This window comes from Sceloporus occidentalis, unplaced genomic scaffold (genome assembly GCF_023333645.1).
Source record: "Sceloporus occidentalis isolate IW3139 unplaced genomic scaffold, rSceOcc1.0.p SCAF_23, whole genome shotgun sequence".
NCBI lineage: Eukaryota > Metazoa > Chordata > Lepidosauria > Squamata > Phrynosomatidae > Sceloporus > Sceloporus occidentalis.
Window position 1 is genome coordinate 7,456,911 of NW_028317003.1, and position 19,562 is coordinate 7,476,472.

Sequence of the window (19,562 nt, forward strand, 5' to 3'; positions counted from 1 at the left end):
CTTAAAGCAAATTAAGCCCGCATAAATTGTTAACCCCTTTGCACCCATAGTGATATTCTCTTTGATCTTTGCATCACAATTTATGTGATCAGATGAGGCAGTTCTTCAAGAATCACAGAAGTGCCATCGCGGGTCACCTGATTAGCTCCAATTAGCCAATCACAGTACTCATAATCACTCTATCTTTATGCTATGTTTTTTATACACAGTGTTACACTTTAACTGCAAGACAAATAAGGAAAGTGAATGCCAAACTGAAAAATACTCATTTTTATTCAAGATACTGTAAAGTCTCACAAACATATTACATATAATTTATCACAACACTACATGCTGGTTGGTACTTTCTGTTCCCGTTTCTTTGAAGGAATTCCTGTTTTTCTGAACTCTTCTCTCTCTTTTAAATATTCTTGTTTACATTCTTCATATAAAGCAGGATCGCTGTATCTTGGGGAAAAGGAAACAGGCAAAATATGAAACTGCAGAAATATATTCTTGACTCCTAGATTGGAAAGACCTAATCAACAGTTTTTAACCCTCTAGATTGTAATGTTGAAAGCAAGACCCCTTTCACATAATGTAACTGTCTTAATCTGTCAAATCTAGTCATACCCCTTGAATATATGTGTTCTAAGAAGCTCTTTGTAAATTGTTGGCGCTATATAAATAAAACAATTATAATAACCCTCCCAGTTTTAAAGTGTCTAAAGTAGAACCAAAAGCATTCTACATATTATACTAATGTAACATAACATATATGTGCTAATACAATTTCAAGGAAGTATTGTTTGCACTTTCACTAGTATCACCATCCAGTACTATATGCAGAGAAAGAAAAAAAAAAAGTGCATGGCCATATGAAACCATGAGAAATTGGACTTCTAATCATTCAATATTGTGCATAAACCATTGATTACAACTAGTTGGAAAACATCACTTTGTATTACATCTAATCACAGGTATGTGACATTGATTTGAACTTAATACACACACTTCATTGTATCAAGATCTTACACTGTATTAACACTTACTGTTTTGTAAGACATTCCTTCAATGCTCTATTTTCATCTCGACATTTCACCACCATCAGAAAACCAGCTTCTTGGCAACATTTTGTGAAAGCTGCAATAATAAAAGTCATATATAAAAGATTGTAAACAATATGGCAAAATCACATATAGGTGCTTACTGCACTGAAGAACAAAAACAAGGTTGACTCTTTCTGCCCCCTTAGTTAAGCCAGATTAAGTGGTTAACATATTTTATGTTCTTGATACCACCTTTATTATTTAATATGACAGGCCGGTTTAACCCTTTAGTGCTACAGGGTTGTGTACTTGCGTGTTGCTAAGTGTTCCAATATCTTGTATTCACACTATACGATCTTATTCCTGATATTTATAGTACATTTAATAAAATGCAGCATTCTTTAGTAAAGGTGGAAGATACATTTAAAGGTTTAATCCCCACCAAAAAAATGTATTAATAGTGTCTTGAAAATGTTAGTTTTCATAAGGTAATGTTTTTACATAACTACTTGTCACCTGTGTGCTCTAGCTCTGTTATCTCAGCCCAATCTACGGAACCCCCCCCCCCGAGCCAAGTTGGCCTATGTCAGAATACATCACTGCCTACCATAGCTCCCTACATGTGAAGATAAAGACTGTTTATTGTAACAATAGAAGACTCCGCGTTAAACTAATGTACGCAACACTGTATTCAATACAGATTTTTTTTTTGGGGGGGGGACTTTAATATACTCCATTCTACATGGAAGAACATGTTGATTTTATAGAATGTGAAATTGGTTTGCACATGACTAATGCTTCTAATACAATGTAATAGTTTTGTGATTAACAAATTAATCTTTGTTGTAAGCATTTTCTCGCTTACTGACCAAATCTGATCTTCAAGCTTTCAATTTCAATGGCCTCAAGCCACACTCTGTTTGTAAGGTCATTGTCACTTGTTTAGCACAAGGATTTAATTAGAATCTCTCTTTTCTTATCATATTACCATACTGTTATTGAGACCGACGTCATTAGTACATAAGACCAATTTTTTGGTTTGTATAATGAAAGAATTAAGTGGGTTGATGTTACCAGCATAGTATTTCAAAGAACAGATAGCAATGAGTTCAAGGCTAGGAGAATAGATATACAGGATCTGTAACACTAAAAACGTGGGCTGGTGCAATAAGAGTGAAAACAGGAAGCAATATTAACAGCAGGTCTGCAACAACGAATCGATAAAATCGATAATCGATTATGAAAATCGTTGTCAACGATTTTCATAATCGATTAGTTGAATCGATTTTTATCGATTTATAAAATTATGTTTTTCAGAGCAAACGCTCTGAAAAACTCCCGTCCTTCTATAATCCGATCTCAAACAGAGATCGGATTATAACTGTAGAATCCAGACCCCCCGCAAAGCTGCAGGAGACCTGGATCCTCTCTGCCACCCGGTGAGGGTCTGTGCAAAACGCGCAGACATCCTCCGCTTCTCCCCTTCCGCTTCTCCCCTCCACTTCCGCCGGGGCTTCTATTACTGAACCCGGCGTCATGTGACCTTCCGGTGCGGCTTCCATCATGGAAGCCCCAACGGAAGCGGAGGGGAGAAGCGGAGGGGAGAAGCGGCTGTCTGCGCGCATCACACAGACCCCTACCGGCTGCCGGAGAGGATCCAGGTCCCGCTGCAGCGCCTGCAGGGGATTTGGATTTAAGTGGGCGATGTGCGCAACCTCCGGTACTTCATCTCGCTGCCACTTCCACCTGCCCCACCAGGGGTTAATATATCAACAGAAGAAAAACAGGACAAGTAAGCAGCACTGGGTAAGTATTATCTTTATTTTTATGCTCATTTGCCCTGTGTTTCTTCTGTTGATATATTAACCCCTGGTGGGGCAGGTAGAATTTTTGCGGGATCTATTAATTATGTGCATTTGTGTTTTTTTTTTATGTCTATAATATTTGATTTATTGTCCATATATTTATATATATTTATATTGTATTGTGTATTTTTTTTGTCTATATTTAATAAATATAAATATAAAAAACAATTTTAGTGATGTCAGTTTTTCTTATATCGGGGGGGGCATAAGACATATCAGGGGGCACAGTGGCATAAAGGGGCTATAAGGCATATCAGGGGGGACAGTGGCATAAAGGGGCTATAAGGTGTATCAGGGGGGACAGTGGCATAAAGGGGCTATAAGGTGTATCAGGGGGGACAGTGGCATGAAGGCGCTATAAGGTGTATCGGGGGGACAGTGGCATGAAGGCGCTATAAGGTGTATCAGGGGGGACAGTGGCATGAAGGCGCTATAAGGTGTATCAGGGGGGACAGTGGCATAAAGGGGCTATAAGGCATATCAGGGGGGACAGTGGCATAAAGGGGCTATAAGGCATATCAGGGGGGACAGTGGCATAAAGGGGCTATAAGGCATATCAGGGGGGACAGTGGCATAAAGGGGCTATAAGGTGTATCAGGGGGGACAGTGGCATGAAGGCGCTATAAGGTGTATCAGGGGGGACAGTGGCATGAAGGCACTATAAGGCATATCAGGGGGCACAGTGGCATCTCAGTGGCATATAGGGGTAAAAGGCATATCGGGGCATGGTGGCATATCAAGGGTAAAGGTATATAGGGGGCTATAAGGCATATCAGGAGGGCACAGTGGCATATCGGGGCACTGTGGCATATATGGGGCTATAAGGCATATCAGGGGGCACAGTGGCATATTAGGGGACAAAGTGGCATATCAGTGGCATATAGGGGGCTATAAGGCATATCAGGAGGGGTATAATACATATCAGGGGACAGAGTGGCATATAGGAGGTATCCCCTTATACCTCCTATATGCCACTCTGTCCCCTGATATGCCTTATACCCCTCCTGATATGCATTTCTGGGACAGAGAGGCAAGCTGGGGGTGAGATGTGCATAACTGGGCAAAAATAGTTTACATGAATATTTACTAGTAAAGCTTTTTTTGGTATTTTTTGAGTTCTTGTTAAAATATAGCTTTAATTATTATGTCAGTAAAATAAGAAGGCGAATCGTGAAATGCCATTGTAAATTATACGTTTTTATTTAAAATAAACGAAAAATTTGCATTTTTTTTTTTACCCGATTAATCGATTAATCGAAAAAATTATCGGCCAACTAATCGATTATGAAAATAATCGTTAGTTGCAGCCCTAATTAACAGTGAAAAAAAAACAGAAGAAAGAGGGTGAACAGATCATAGAGAAGGAGAAAGTTGGAAACTGAAACAGGAGATTAGAGTAAGGATACATTAAAAGGTGAATATGAAGGAGGTTTTAGAGGTGAAGTAGATTTTTTTTGGAAAGGGGCAAGTGGAAGTAAAGAAAAGATGGAGCAGGGGTTGACAAATTTGGTTTAGATCTAGGAGCAAGCCAAAAAATGTAGAAGCCAACTTTTTTTTCTTCCGCATTAATTATTTTTATTTTCATTTATTACCCCCTGGTCTGCAGTTAAAGGATGTTTGTTAGGGCTATATGGCATAACACACACCATTCTTCAGTGCTGCACCACTTTGTACAGTACTACAGTTAACCCCTTCATGACAAGGGGTATTTTACACTACTCAACTTGTATGTTCAACCATTAATTTTACACACACTAACACCATGCACTAATGCACATTATATGCTCATATACACAGTCATGCTACTGCCATACAACACTTACACAACACCATACATGCTAACACCACATCCACACACTTGCTAACACTATGCACACATACACGCTAAATCTGGCACTACAATACAGTAGACACACTATCATATACACACACACACACTTCGACACAACGGTATATATACACATTTACATTCACTTGCCCCCCACCAATGGTGGAGACCTGCCACGCCGCTGCCTATCTTCAGCCATCATGAATGTGTCACTCTATGCTTTCCTGCAGGGCCGCGGGAATGTGCACTGCGTGACCCCGCTGGGCACCTCATTCCCCACAATAAAGTGTAAGGTGCTGGATAAACGATGGCAGCCCTGGTAAGAAAACTAAAGGAAAGGGATGTTGACTTAAAATACTAAAAGAGTGGAGGGGACAGATGTATAGTCTAAGGTTGAGATCTGGATGACCAATGCAACTGAATGTGTTTTATGAAATACAAATTAATTTCCATTCACGGATATGAAGACCAAAGCTTCTGTGTGCTTTTTGTCCTTCTCTTTAACACAAGGCTTTCATAATAATAAAAAAAAAATCTATTACAGCTCTGTAATTAGGATTTTTTTTTACCATCAAGCACTGATGGAGTTATGTGAATGGATCTACAGACTTCTTGTGATTATCAATTAATATTCAGCTACATTTGTCACACAGTCAGCAATGAACTCATCTATATTACTATAATGCTCAAATGGGTAATCAGCTCCTTGAGGTGTATCTCACAATTGTTACTAATTAGAAAAAAAACATATCTCACAGTATTCAGAATACCTTATGTTTGCTGATTTCAAAAGAAACATGAGCCTGGTTTTTGAAAAAATTATTGTTTGTCAGTGAGTACAACAAGCTGATGTTGGACTGTCCAAATCTAATTCTCGATCACATCTCAAAGCCCAAGTAATTCGCAAAAGTATTTTTTGCGTAGTCACCAATGTTCTAGTAGTCAGGACTGAAATACGCTTCCTAAAGCACACTTTCACATAAGCACACACCTTCCATCTGACACACAGAAGAACCCGCTCTTTCAATGCAAACATTCTGTAGTCCCTGAAACCTTAGGAAATCCAAGGCATTAATATTATAGTGCTTCATACTTGAGTGGGTTGAACATCACCCCACCTTGCTCTACTGATGTTCCAGCCCAGATACCTGAATATATGATTTGTGTTTCCTCAACATCTCTCCAGGGCACTAAAATATTTATGAGACCAGCCTTTTCTATAATATTATATCAGTTATCTTCCTTTACTTGGAATGCATTTGAGAACACTAAACTATAACAAATACACTTAAAGGGTCAACAATTAAAAGCCTCTGAAGTAATTGATATGAATCATAAAATCTTAAGAATCACAAGAAACAATAAAAGTCATTACATATCTCGCATTTATGCACACATGCCATGTTCTAGAGATATATATAGAGAGGCTCATGTTTTAGGCTAAGATAGTTGTGATATAAAGTTCCCCCTGATAAATGACTGCTGAGAAGACCTCAGAAAAAAAATAAAAAATAATTGCTTGTGAAGCCTGTGAATGCTGCTTTTATTTAGCAGAAGACATCAGGAGGTCCTTTTCACTTGTTAAGTCACCTGTGTGTGTGTGTGTGTATACACAGAGAAGAAAAATCATAGTCAGGTGATATAGGAGCTCTGAGGTGTATACATCAGGAATTACTGTGGTGAAATAAGTCCAGATTCCATCACAGATTATATATGATATATATATACACACACTGTACATACACATACATACGCTGATCAGCCATACCATTATGACCACTGAAAGGTGAAGTGAATAACACTATAATCTTGTTATCATGGCCCCTGTCAGTGGGTGAGATATATTAGGCAGCAAGTGAACATTTCGTCCGCAAAGTTGATGTGTTAGAAGCAGGAAAAATTTATCTCTAAAACTGAAGTAATTGTGGGGTGTTCCCAGTCTGCAGTGGTCATGGGTTACCAAGGTTCATTGATGCACTTGAAGGGCGAAGACTGTCCCGTGTGGTCAAATCCAACAAACAAGCTACTGTAGCTTAAATTGCTGAAAAAGTTAATGCTGGCCCTGATAGAAAGGTGTCGGAACACACAGTGCGTAGTTAGTTGCTTATGGGGCTGCCTAGCCACAGACCAGAGTGCCCATGCTGACCCCTGTCTACTGCCGAAAGCACCAATAGGCACATGAGCATAAGAACTGGACCAAGGAGCAATGGAAGAAGGTGGCCTGGTCTGATGAATGATGTTTTCTTTTACATCACGTGGGTGTGTGTGTGTGTCACTTACCTGGAGAACACATTGCACCAGGATGAACTATGGGAGAAGTCAAGTGGGTGGAGGTAGTATGATGCTTTGGGCAATATTCTGGTGGGAAATCTTGGGTCCTGCCATTCATGTGGATTACTTTGACATGTACCATCTACCTAAGTATTGTTGCAGACCATGTACACCATTTTATGGACGTTGTATTCCCTGATGGCATTGGCCTCTTTTAGCAGGATAATGCATCCTGCCACAAACAAAAATTAATCAGGAATGGTTTGAGGCACATAAATAAAGGTTAAAGGTGTTGACTTGGCATCCAAATTCCCCAGATCTCAATCTACTCGAGCCTCCGTGGGATGTGCTGGGCCAACAAGTCCGAACAAGGCCCCACCTCTCAATTTACAGGACTTAAAGGATCTGCTGCTAACATCTTCGTGCCAGATACCACAGCATACGTTCAGAGGTGTAGTGGAATCTACGCTTTGACGAGTCAGGTGGCAACAGGGGGACCTACACAAGATTAGGTGGTCATAATGTTATGGCTGACTGGTACATATACATACATACATACAGAGTTTGGAATCCTCAGCATTTATTTATAAATATCTAGGTTACAAAAATGAACAAAGAATCTTTTTTTTAATACCACACACATTATGTTGTCCATGTCCATATTGAATACATAATTCGAACATTCACAGTGTGGGTTGGAAAAAGTATGTGAACCGTTAATCACTTCAACAAAAGCTAATTGGAGTCAGACATTAGCAAACTTGGAATCCAATCAAATAAACAGGACGTGAACCATGCCTCACAAAAATAAATATTGTTTTTAAATGGATGTATGGCATAAAAAGGGCATGGCATACAACATGGAAACATCATCCTAAGTATGTTAGAGGGAGCATCATGATTTGGGGATGGTTTTTCTGCCTCTGGGCCTGGACAACATCCCATCACCGAGGGGACAATGAATTCCCAAGTTTATCAAGGTACCAAACAGGATGACATCAGGGTGACTGTCCACCAGCTAAAGCTCAGCAGAAGTTGAAGACTTCTTGTTGATGACAACGACCCTATACATTGAAGTAAATCTTCTATAGAATGGCGTAGAAAAAAAAGAAAATCCGCCTTTTGGAGTAACCCAGTAAGAGCCCAGACATTAACCGATTATAGAGATACTGTGGAATAACCTCAAGAGAGTCAATGACACCAGACATCCTAAGAATGCTATAAAATTATACAAATCTGCTGCTACTGGAAGCACTTTGAATGTTTAATAGTTGTGTTCAATAAAAACATGAACGATTATCCAAAGGGTTCATCTACATGTTCTTGCCACTGTATCTATAATTCTGTGTTACAATACATATAGTTAAAGAGAAACCTTTCAGAGGCGCAATCAGGCTTTTGTGAATAACTCAATTGTATATGTATTTGAAAACCAGTAAAATTGCTGGAGAAAGCTGCAATCAGGGCTGCCATCAGAGGGGTACAACTGTTACGATTTTAGGGGGGCTGGCTTTCCTGAGGGGCCTGTTCAGGTAGACAAAGTCTCCCTCTGTTTAAAAATACAAATGAAAAAACTCTGCATTGGGCCAATAATTAGAGTGGGCTGGAGGAGGAGTCCCACTAAGCTGAATGAGTCTCATTTCAACTCTCCTGATTGGTTGAGCGTTCAGAAGCCTTTCCTAATTGGCTGAGTTACTCTACACGAACTGTGTGCGTGATACGTGACTGTATGTGTAATATCTTGTGAATAACTGGTAAAGCTCAAACTGCTCATGCCTGGCAATGGAGACCGTTAATTGTTTGAGACAACTCATGTCAGGTAATGACTATTTGTATATCATAAATATATTATTAAATCAAAAGAACCTCTATGGGTAAGATCTTAAATCACAAGGCTGTATCAAAAAGTCCACCATATGCCAAGTCTCAGAATACTGGGTTGTGTTCGTCTATCTGAAGAATTTCACAAGCTGGACTTACAGCCCATTGTTTCCTCCTATGATTTCCTATGAGCTGCCTTTACTGTGTTTTTGTTGTTGCATTTAAGAAGGCATGGGAATAGTTATAACATCTTATTATAGCTGCCAGCAGGGACCCTGTGCCAATCACCCTTTACTTTTTATTTTTTATTGTATCACGAAGTGCTGCCGTATCACATAAACCACAAGTGTAGAATCTGTGCAGGATAATGACCCACACTTCCAGGTCACTGTGACACCAGGAGATGTGAGTGAAGTGAGAACGAGGAACATGGGTGAGAAAAAGCAGAATGAATAATTACTTTGCAGGTTATATGGTTAGTGTAATTGTACAAGGTCATCTAAGGGTTTATCCTAGTAGGGAGGTAAAAGTAACTCATAGTAAATCATTGTGATGCTCTTGTCCCTCTCAAAGTTAAAGAGCAATGCCCCTTGCTATTTTTTTTAACTACATTTAAAAAAGTTAACCGTGTCCCATGCTGTCTTGGAGTCTCAGACAACAAAATGATCTCTGTTACATGCTGTTACGCTCGGCAATCCTGAAACATCACCAGGGCTCCGACTTGTTAAAAACATATCTATAGACGCTGGCGCAACTTTGACGGCACTGCCCTGGCAGAAGCTTCAGAGCCTTTACAATTTTTCTACTTAAGAGCTGGCCCTACTGAGGTGTCATCTCACCATGTATATTATCACAACACTTAAGATATTGTGATCACACTCTTCAGATAAATGAAACTGTTTGCAATGAATAGGGAGGGCTAGTTTTATTTATTTATTTCTCTTTATGTTCGACACCTTGCAGTGATATGATTTGCAGGCGTTAAAACAAAGCTGGCTAAAGCGGGGAGCTGTGCCGAGCGCAATGCTTAATGCTGTATTGCTGCCGTGTACTATTCGAAGCAACACAAGTGTTAGGTTGGGAGATCGAGGTGTCTTAAATTCTGAATACTGCTTACTAGGGCTGGAGATTTAGGTTTTAGTCTGGTAACCACACCTGAAAAGATACTTCTGTAACACACATAACTAAGGCTACATGTATGTTGAATTTGAACAATAATGTAGAACATTTTACATCAAAAATTATGTTAGATATAGCAAAAAATAAAATTTCAGACATAAACTTAGAGAACGTCCTTTCACATAATGAGAGTCCCTCTCTGGTCTTCTGTCTTTTATATTGAGTACACACAACAAAGCAGGAAATCAGCGCACACCCATCAAATACTTTTTAAAAGCATATATCTAAGGCATAAATATTGGGGATTCCGTCACACTGCATAGCTATATATAGCCCGCCACTATGTCAAAGTACCCCAATTTTGGCAAGTCCTATCTAATTTAGCATGGCTCTATAGCTTATGAACGAAGCTGAATCAGTGGGACTGCACTGCCCTTTTACCCACTGAGACTCTCATGCCACATTATTAATGCCTCAGATAGGTGCTTTTAAATAGTATGTGCTGGGGGGGGGGCTTTATTAATGGTGTCCATTTAAATAACATGAGTCCCAATGGCAGTGCAGTCCCACTGATCCAGTTCCTTGGTAAGCAATATAGTATTTGCTGGGTGTGCTCTGATTTCTTGCATGTACATGTTGGTCACTTCAACAGCACACGGAATGGGAATGTGTAATATGTGCTCTCTTTTCTGTATATATTTTTTTCTTTTATAGTGCGTAACAAAACACTGGGTGATAAGTTATATTACAGCTTGGGTCTAGGTCTTTAGATATAATGTTTAGGAGTATCTTAGATGGCATCCTTGTGTATAATCAACTCAACTGTACCTAGAGTTCATAGAACCATTCAGTGGGAAGGGAATTAACCAATTTGGAACTGAGCCAGTCCCAGGCCTATCTCATTGAACAATGCATGGGATATATGCTGCATTTGCATTCTTTATATGAAAAGGTCAGCTCTGCCATGGGTCGCATTCCTATCCTTCCTGGGGAGCTGTGCCAAGCTCTTCCTGTATCTAAATATACCAAATATTTTCATGACATTGCTAACCTCTCTGTTTAGAATGATAACACAATCTGTAGGTGCACCCTGAGATCTTCAGTCAGGGTTAACAAATCAACGTATGCCTACAAGTCTTATGAAAGAGTATTGAGACGGGTCTCAGAAGCCTACTTCATGAGAAAGCTTGCATGCCTTTAATTTTGTGCTAGGTCAAGGTTCATTAGTTTTGTTGTGTCAGAACCTTGCCATGTGCAAGTGCTCAGAGAATCATTAGAGAGTGCATTTAATGAGCCACAAACATAAGAGGATGAGCATGAAAAATATCATTCCATGTTGGAATGTGTTGCTTAGAAGTGAAGTGCAGAAGCTACTTGGTATTTGAAGCGCAATGCAGAAGACAGTCAGGTCTAGATTGAGCATGGTTCAGTTGACATCACTGAATATCTAAAACCACCAACTCAATTAATTCTCACCTGATTAAGATCAGACTGATATTCAAACTAAATCAAGTCTCCAGTCAAGGAGAAATCAGTATTTCTGATTTTACTTTTAAATAAGCTATAAACAATGAAAAGCCCGCTACCTCAATATTCCACAAAGAGTGCTGTTTAAAAAAAAAATAAAAAAAATCTACATTTATAGTATACACAACACAGCTGATTAAAGAATTATTCTAATTTGAGCACCAGCATATAGGAGAATGGGATTAATTTAAATATTGAGAGTAAGAACAAAGTAATTAAATTCATGTTAAGCACAGAAAATAATAAATAGCTGCATAATTTTGTGGGTTTTCTAAAATATTACTCCTATAAACCAATAGTACTTCGGTACAGCATTTCCATGTCTCTAATTCAAGGTGTTTTTGACCCAATACTGCTCAGAACAAGTATTTTCTGAAAAATACTAAGTATTACTAAGTATCCTATGTTTCAAATTACTAGCTATTTTTTAGTAGCATAATAACTACGGCTATCTAAGTATTAAACTCAATCTTTTCTACCAGAGCATTTTGTCATCTCCTTTTATGTTGAAGACAGAAAGAAATGAACAGGGCCAGGAGGAGCGAGATTAAAAGACAAATGCACATTATTTTGAGTGGAATGATGTGGAAAAAAAGGGAATGCTACTTTCTCCCACCTACAAATAAAAGAACTGCTCCTGAGGCTGCAGAAATTTGTTGCCCTACCTCAAGCCACTGGGGAGGACTCATAGGTAAGTCAGAAAACTACCGATCCATTGATTCAATCCATGGATTTTATTAAGTAGATGAGTATCTTAAAATTGGGAGCTTCGCTTCATTTGTGGGCTTTATGTGGTTCAGAAAGAGTCAATACTTGACGTACCCTGGTAAGCGATAAGGGCTTTAGCTATACACAGGTGCCTTATTAACAATAATTAAAAGAAAACTTTGTAGTTTCCCAAAAGCAGTTTATGGGTGCCATTTTTCTGATTTTGGGGCATTTCGCAGTCAGCATCTCAGCTAAGGTCTTATTTGTATATTTTCTACTACTTCTATTGACACCAACGCACCAACTGATAGGACATATCTTTTTGCCAACGGAAGTCTTATTTAACTTTCTAGTATTCTACAGTAAGTGTCAGTATTGAGTCTGCATATATCATGATGATTAGAGTTCTCAGGGGGCTGTAGGTTGAAGTGAAATAATTATTGTGTAAAACATCAGACTGAGTAATTGTACTTTAACGAGGATTGCTTTTATGTCACTACTGGCTAGATGAGGTGGAAAATATACTGTTGAAACAGCAGGGGTCAAGTGTTAAAGGGCCCATGCTGTGACACTTAGATTTGCCAATACATGAAGTGGACACCATGGAATGCCATAACAGGTCAATGTGGAGTGGACATGTCCAATGATTTTCACAAGGATTTTTTTCAACCTGAACATTTAAACAATTATTGTTTGCTTTTGCGATTTACTAAAATTATAGTGGTATCCTTCAGAAATAATGATTACCTTAGTTTGTTAATACTTCAACATAAAAAAAAAGGAACTGGCTTTTTAATTTACCAAATATTTTATGGTTTATAGTTTGCATCCATATGCAATGAGACATTTAGAACTAACATTTTAGATTTGTATATACGCGTGTACAAAGAATTTCTACTATGTAGGCGTTTGCAAAAAAGTAAACCAAAATGCGAATTTTGAGATTTTTCAGTAGATATAAACACTGACGGTAGTGATATATTTTCAAGACTGGCTTTTTATCAAGAAGTCAGAATGCATGTTATATAGAGGGGGAAAAAAAAGATGTCAGCTTGCTGCAATTGATATTCATTAGGGTATTTTTTTACCTGAATAGGGAACATTTGGGCATTATGGTCTTTATCATAGCCCCAGCTGGTTATGGTTGAAGGTTAATGCTTTACTACATTCTGTTCAATTCTCCATCCTAATTAGTCCTCTAGATCTATAGCTGTGAACACCAAGTGTCCTTGCTCAAAAGAAACTAATTAATGCTAGCAAATTAGATCAACTCCAAAGATCCAACAGCCAAACGCTTAGTTAAATGCTCCTTGTTAATAGGAAGTCTCGCTGTCAATAACTGCTGTTGGTGGCTCTAATGAGGCTCGTTTCTTTCATTGAAAATGATTTTACTTCTTTTTGTCCACGTAAAAGCTGTTCTATTCCTAAAAAAAAAAAAAATACACACAACCAAAAGTAATGGTTGAGCTAGCTCTCTCTCTCTCTCTTAATTCTTCTGATAAACTGGGTTGAGATGACATTAGAATCAAACAGAATAAGAATTCACTCCCAAATTACATTTTACATGCTGTGATGTACATGTTCGTCCTAGCTGTGAGAGCACGATACACTTTTTCATGCATGTTCTTTGGCCTATTTTCCTTTAAAAAATTAATAGCATTACATAACACTTAACTGAAAGCATAATTGATTGCACTCTAATTTAATTTACATATAGGTGCAAGAAATTCCCTTGGTGCAAGAAGAGAGTTCTGCTTTAATGCAGTGCACATAAGGAGGAGGGCTCAGTGGATAAGATACGTCTACACAACAACATCAATGTCAGGCAATGTATAAAATCAGAATCCTTTCAACACAAGACAGGGGTTCTTGTGCCGAAAGGATCTTATAAAAGGTCAACAACTTAAAGGGACACTCCAGCCATCATATAAACTTTAATGCATATGATAGTTGCGTGGCCCCAGCTAAATGGCATGCTGGAGATATATCCAGCAAAAGACATCTCCCTGCACTGGATACACCCACCTCCACTGCTGGCTCGGTAAACGCTGTGTGCAGAAGTCAGACCCATGCGCGTGTGTGGAAAGTCCAACTAATTTCAATAGGAGCACTTTCCCATCACTGAAACCAGTGGCAAGAAACATCAGATTATGTAGGAGAAAAGCAGTTACTGCAACGGGACTGTAACTTCTAGGTAACAGCTTTATTTTATTTCTGTTAAGTACTTTAATATGCATTCTTCTGCAGCAGAAGTGTGAGATTATATGAAAGGGAAATAAAGAGTATGTACCAAGAACCCATGATCCTCCATTGTACCGATGCTTCCAATTCTATAAGGGTTGTTTTTTCCAGAGGAAGTTCAATGCAAGCCATCTGGTGCCTTCAGCGTTAGAATGCCAAGTATCTTACACTCTTACAAGGCAACAATGGCATGCTGAATGTCTTCTGAAGCAGTAAAATGAATACAGCCACACTGGTCCAAATGAAAGTTCAGTAGAAGATGCAAACTTACATTGGGCCAACACGGAAAAAGATGTAGAGTCACATTGGGACCCAAGATGTAGCTTCTTCATGTGAAGGAGAGGCAAAACGTATTAACTAGGTTTTTTTCTGAAATTGTAAATAGTCTTCAAACATTCCCAGCCAAAGTGCAGAGAACAAGCTTATAGACTGATCGGACATGGTATAGAATAGGCAGAGATCATAACCAGGGCAGTTTTAATAGGTCAATTAAGCATTCAGATTTAATGGACATGTAAGAAGTCCCACACAAAACAAGCACAAAATCGTGTAGGAGCTAAGATTGATAATAATGCATATGATAAGATAGTGACAAATATTTTACATCTTAAAAGATGCTAATTTGCAAACACTGGGGCCAAAGTAGACATTATGCTAAAGTCATTCTTATGTAGCCTCTTCAGTGTCTTTATTCTAATACTTCTGCAATAACACTAACCACTTATTGTAAACTTCCTTGCATAGGTGTTATGTCCCAATATTTAAGTTGTAATACTGCCATCTGCCACTACGGATGACTGACACTTGAGTAAATGGTACTTTTATTTTAAGTACTTGAATATGCATTCTTCTATAGAGGAGGTGTCAGTGACAGAAACCGTAACGTAATGGGGGAAAATATTTATCCAAATCCTGGGAACAGGAAATCTCCGGTTAACCTGCTATATTATTACCGGTCTTCAACTTTAAAAATTATTTATAGATTACAAATGCCTAAATACGTGTTGACATTGAAGAAAAACTACATGATTTTGAGTAACGTTACAATTATGGAAATGCATCTAATTCCCTGAACTCTCAAGCTACATACAAAACAAACACTACTTTATAATGATTACGGTAAGATGGCAATTTAAGTAACATTTATATCAAATATATATATGTACTGTGACAAAGTATAAAAAAGAAAAACAAAGAGCAGGTACTAAGGACCCATGATCCTCCATTGTACTAATGCCCCCAATTCTATGAGGGGTGTTTTTCCAGACCGATTAAGTTCAATGCAAGCCATCTGGTGCCTTCAGCGTTAGAATGCCAAGTATCTTACACTCCTACAAGGTAACAATGGCATGTCTAGTAATAGGCCATAACTATTCCTCCACCTTGATTAAATTATGTGTCATTTTGCTTTACCCTCAAGCAGTCAAAATGCTCCATGTAGAGTTTGCAAAAAGTGTCGTGCACCTTCGATTTGAGCTGTAACATGCCACTTTAAAATGTCCTACACTTCACTCACAGCCTCCCTAGAGGGACACCTAGGACCCCATTTGTGAAGAATTTCTGAAGAAGTCCATGTTACTGAAACCATGGTTGACACTGGCCAAGCTTTGCAGAAGTGAGGCCTGAAGTTATGTCATGATCCATCATTTCCACTAAATATCATTACATGCCCATGGGTGAAAAGGTAAGTGTAGAAACTATGTAGTTTAAAACAAATATGTCCAGCAGTGTATATGTCCATTTTCAAGGTAATCTGTTTTTATCTAGGTCTATATCCTATGTCCTCATTCTAACTGAGCTCTGAAGCGCAGTTACTGAGTATATCCTGTATTTAAAAAAGGGACATTAAACTTTGTTATCTAAAGCTTTTAAGACAAAAACATAATTACTTCCCGTATCAGTACGGTTGCAACAAGTGTCCATACACACTGTCGGATCCTCGCTTCTGACAGCATGCATGGTAAGTAAAACGGTTTTTTTTATTCAAATACTTATGCAAATCTAGCTTTTCATATAAGCATTTCTTTGCGCCATCCATATTTATGTGATTATGTCAAATGCTACATTGCGTGTGATGTACCGTATTTCCCCATGTATAAGACACACCTTTTTTTAGAAAAAATTGGGGTCTAAAAATTGGGTGCGTCTTATACAGTGGTGGTGTATTTTTTTTTTTAAACTAACTGCTGCTGCTTACCTTCATCCGCCGCGGCTGCACAGGAACCCGCGGGAACTGCTGCTTATCTTCATCCGCCGCGGCTGCACAGGAACCCGGTGGAGTCACGTCAATGCACATCGCATCCACATGACTCCGCTCAGCTCCTGTGCAGCCGCGTCAAGCAAGGCAGAGGGGAAACAGCGGCCCCCACGGAAGTCGGCGAGCGGCAGCAGAAGATCAGCAGTTCAGGTAAGGTTGGGGAGTAAATTGTATGTATGTATGTATGTTAGCATGGATCCGTGTCACAGGGAGGCTGAAAGTGATGTGCATGTACTGGCTGCCTGAGCATGATAGGAGTGTGATTGCTAACAGTTGCTAGCAGCCAACATCAATCACACTCATATCATGCCCAGGCAGCCAGTACAATAACTATGTAATATTTTATTTTTTTTTGGCCCCCAAAAATGGGGGTGCATCTTATACAAGGGAGCATCCTATACTTGGGGAAATACGGTAACCACTGCAGTCTTCCAGGCTCCATGAGGCTTCCATGTTGCAAGGGAAAGTCTCAAGAGCACCGGAGGTTCGCAGACAGGTCGGCATGCATTTAAAACGCAAAGATAATCAAATAATTATGGAGGGGGTAAGTTAAATATTTTCAAATATTGTCAAGGATGGTGATAGTTCCCCTAATGTTTTGAAAGACATCGTACACTATAACTGCCGCAGGTTATATATAACATAGATATCTTCAATTGCACAGGTATAGAACCAGCTACATCCTCACCATCTACTTTTTCAGAGCACAGTACTCGGGCCTTCTCCCGCATAATCTTGGGAATCAGCACATCTTTTTCAACATGCCGCAGAGAGGGTTCTTCTATTGGAAAGAAGATATTTTTAGTTAGCGCTTGACTGTACTGTATGAAGAAGCAAGACTATGTATTAAACATGTATGTCAATGCTAAAATAATCAACGAAAACAACAAAGGAGGAAAATAACCAATACTTATGGCTTTTTCATTACTAGCTCATTGTGCAAGAATCAATTCTCACCTTTTTTCACTGGTTGAAGTTATTAGGCACTATTATGGCTTTACGATGTTCTCATAATGTGCTAAAGCAGCAAGATACAAAATGCATGTTCTATAAACATCCAGTGGTTAATAAATACGGAGAAAATGGTATTCACAATTAAAGGGGGAAATATCATTCACAAATTAATAATAAAACCAAGATTGAAGCTTTCTTAATAATGGTCACTGTCGCATTTGTAGCGCAAAGAAAATAAAGAACTAATTTTACCGAAAGGCAATGAATTAATTAACCAACATTGAACAGTACCATTCTGACCACAGCAGCACATTACACGTGTATATGGTACAATGTGATTAAGACACAAAATTGCATATAAAGATTCACAAAACATCTAACCATTTTACAATTCAAACGTTCCAATATTCATATAGGATAACAAATGCACACTTAGATGATCACAACCAGGGAAGTTTTAACAGGTCAATCAGCATTCAGATTTAATCTACATGCAAGAAGTCCTACAAAAAAAAAAAAAAAAACAAGTACAAAACCATGTAGAAACTGAGACTGATAACAATGTCATCCTTATGTAGCTTCTTCAGCGTCTTTATTCTAATACTTCTGCAATAACACAAACCACTTAAACTTCCCTGCTTAGGGGTTATCTCTGAGTCCTTCCAATATTTAATTTGAGATGCTGCCATCTGCTGCCATGGAGGACTGGCACTTCAGTCAAGAGGAGCCAAGTTCCCTTTTGAAATTAGGAGTGATGGCAGCCAATCGCCTGTATGTTAGCTGTATGTCAATGAGGCTGTACATTGAATTGTGGATTTATTTTGAACATCTTCTGGGAAAGGAGGATGCCATCTTCCGAATATGTGAGAGTGGAATTGTCAATTCAATTTTTTTTTATTTGGATGCTGTTGTCTTGGTTGATGCTCTTGTGTTCCTTTGTTTTATTTCCATTAACTCCTTATGGCACCTTTATAATTTGAAGGAGCAACCACAAGATCAAGTATACGCTCCAGAAACAGTGCTTGAGCCAAATCTACATTTTCTCTTGTGCACTTTTACTGAAATCCTACACTATATAGCTTTACCAGTTTTTCTTTTTTTATATGAACCTACATTGGGAGTTGATTACTACGAAGACCACATAAGAAGCGTTGAGTACACTGCCCATCTAACATTGTTTTTTCCGCGCTTACCTGCTTTGCCAGAATCCATGGGAAAGAACGTAAACTAATCGCTATAATTATTGTGGTTAGGTGTCATCAGACACTACAGCCTGATCACTGTACCAGGAAACCGCCGGTATAAAGCATGCCTGTAACCTTCCTAGGGTCAGGACGCCCCTCCCCGGTACACGGACATGTACTTCCGGGGGAAGGCTATGTTTCGGGCGCCTCAGTCACACAGAGCAGATGTTGTCCGTGTGTTCTCTGGGTGGCGCTGTCCATAAAACCCTTTCAGGCACGGGCTGCGGGAGTCTTCCGTCATAGTGTGTGTGATGTTTTGGAATTTCCTAACGTTCCTGAATGAAAGGGAAACTATTTCGGTCTCTTTATTGTTATTATTATGTAAAGAGGGCGTGGCATGTTAGATAAACACGGCGAGGCTATGCAGTTATACAGAATAAGTAGTAAAATCATTGCTGATATTTCAGACGTGAGTTGTACTAAATCCACTGCCGGGAACATGTGCCTGTCATGTTATGTAGTCCTTTCACAACACTATCTGTCAGTCTGTCGACTCTGTCCCTCCAAACTGCCTACCTCTCAGCACAGGAGTGTGTCTGGTACCAAGGGGTGATCCTAGGGTTAGTAACCACCCCTGTAACAGAGGTCAGCGGTAGCTACATAAATACACACGCTTTTTTTTTTCCACCATACACTAACACGCACACTCATGCTAACACCATGTACTAACATAAACAAACGCTCAAACACTATATTCTA

General features: G+C 39.0%; 1 protein-coding gene across 1 annotated transcript; it reads right to left on the reverse strand.

Annotated features, from left to right (window-relative positions):
* Positions 1 to 326: 326 nt before the first annotated feature.
* LOC149300756 (COX assembly mitochondrial protein homolog) lies at positions 327 to 18,831 on the reverse strand. The gene is made up of 4 exons (XM_089484940.1): positions 18,813 to 18,831; positions 17,354 to 17,446; positions 1,032 to 1,122; positions 327 to 447 (listed from the first exon to the last, which is right to left on the reverse strand). The coding sequence occupies exons 1-4, from the start codon at positions 18,829 to 18,831 to the stop codon at positions 327 to 329; spliced, it is 324 nt and encodes a 107-aa protein (XP_089341066.1).
* Between the last annotated feature and the right edge of the window lie 731 nt (positions 18,832 to 19,562).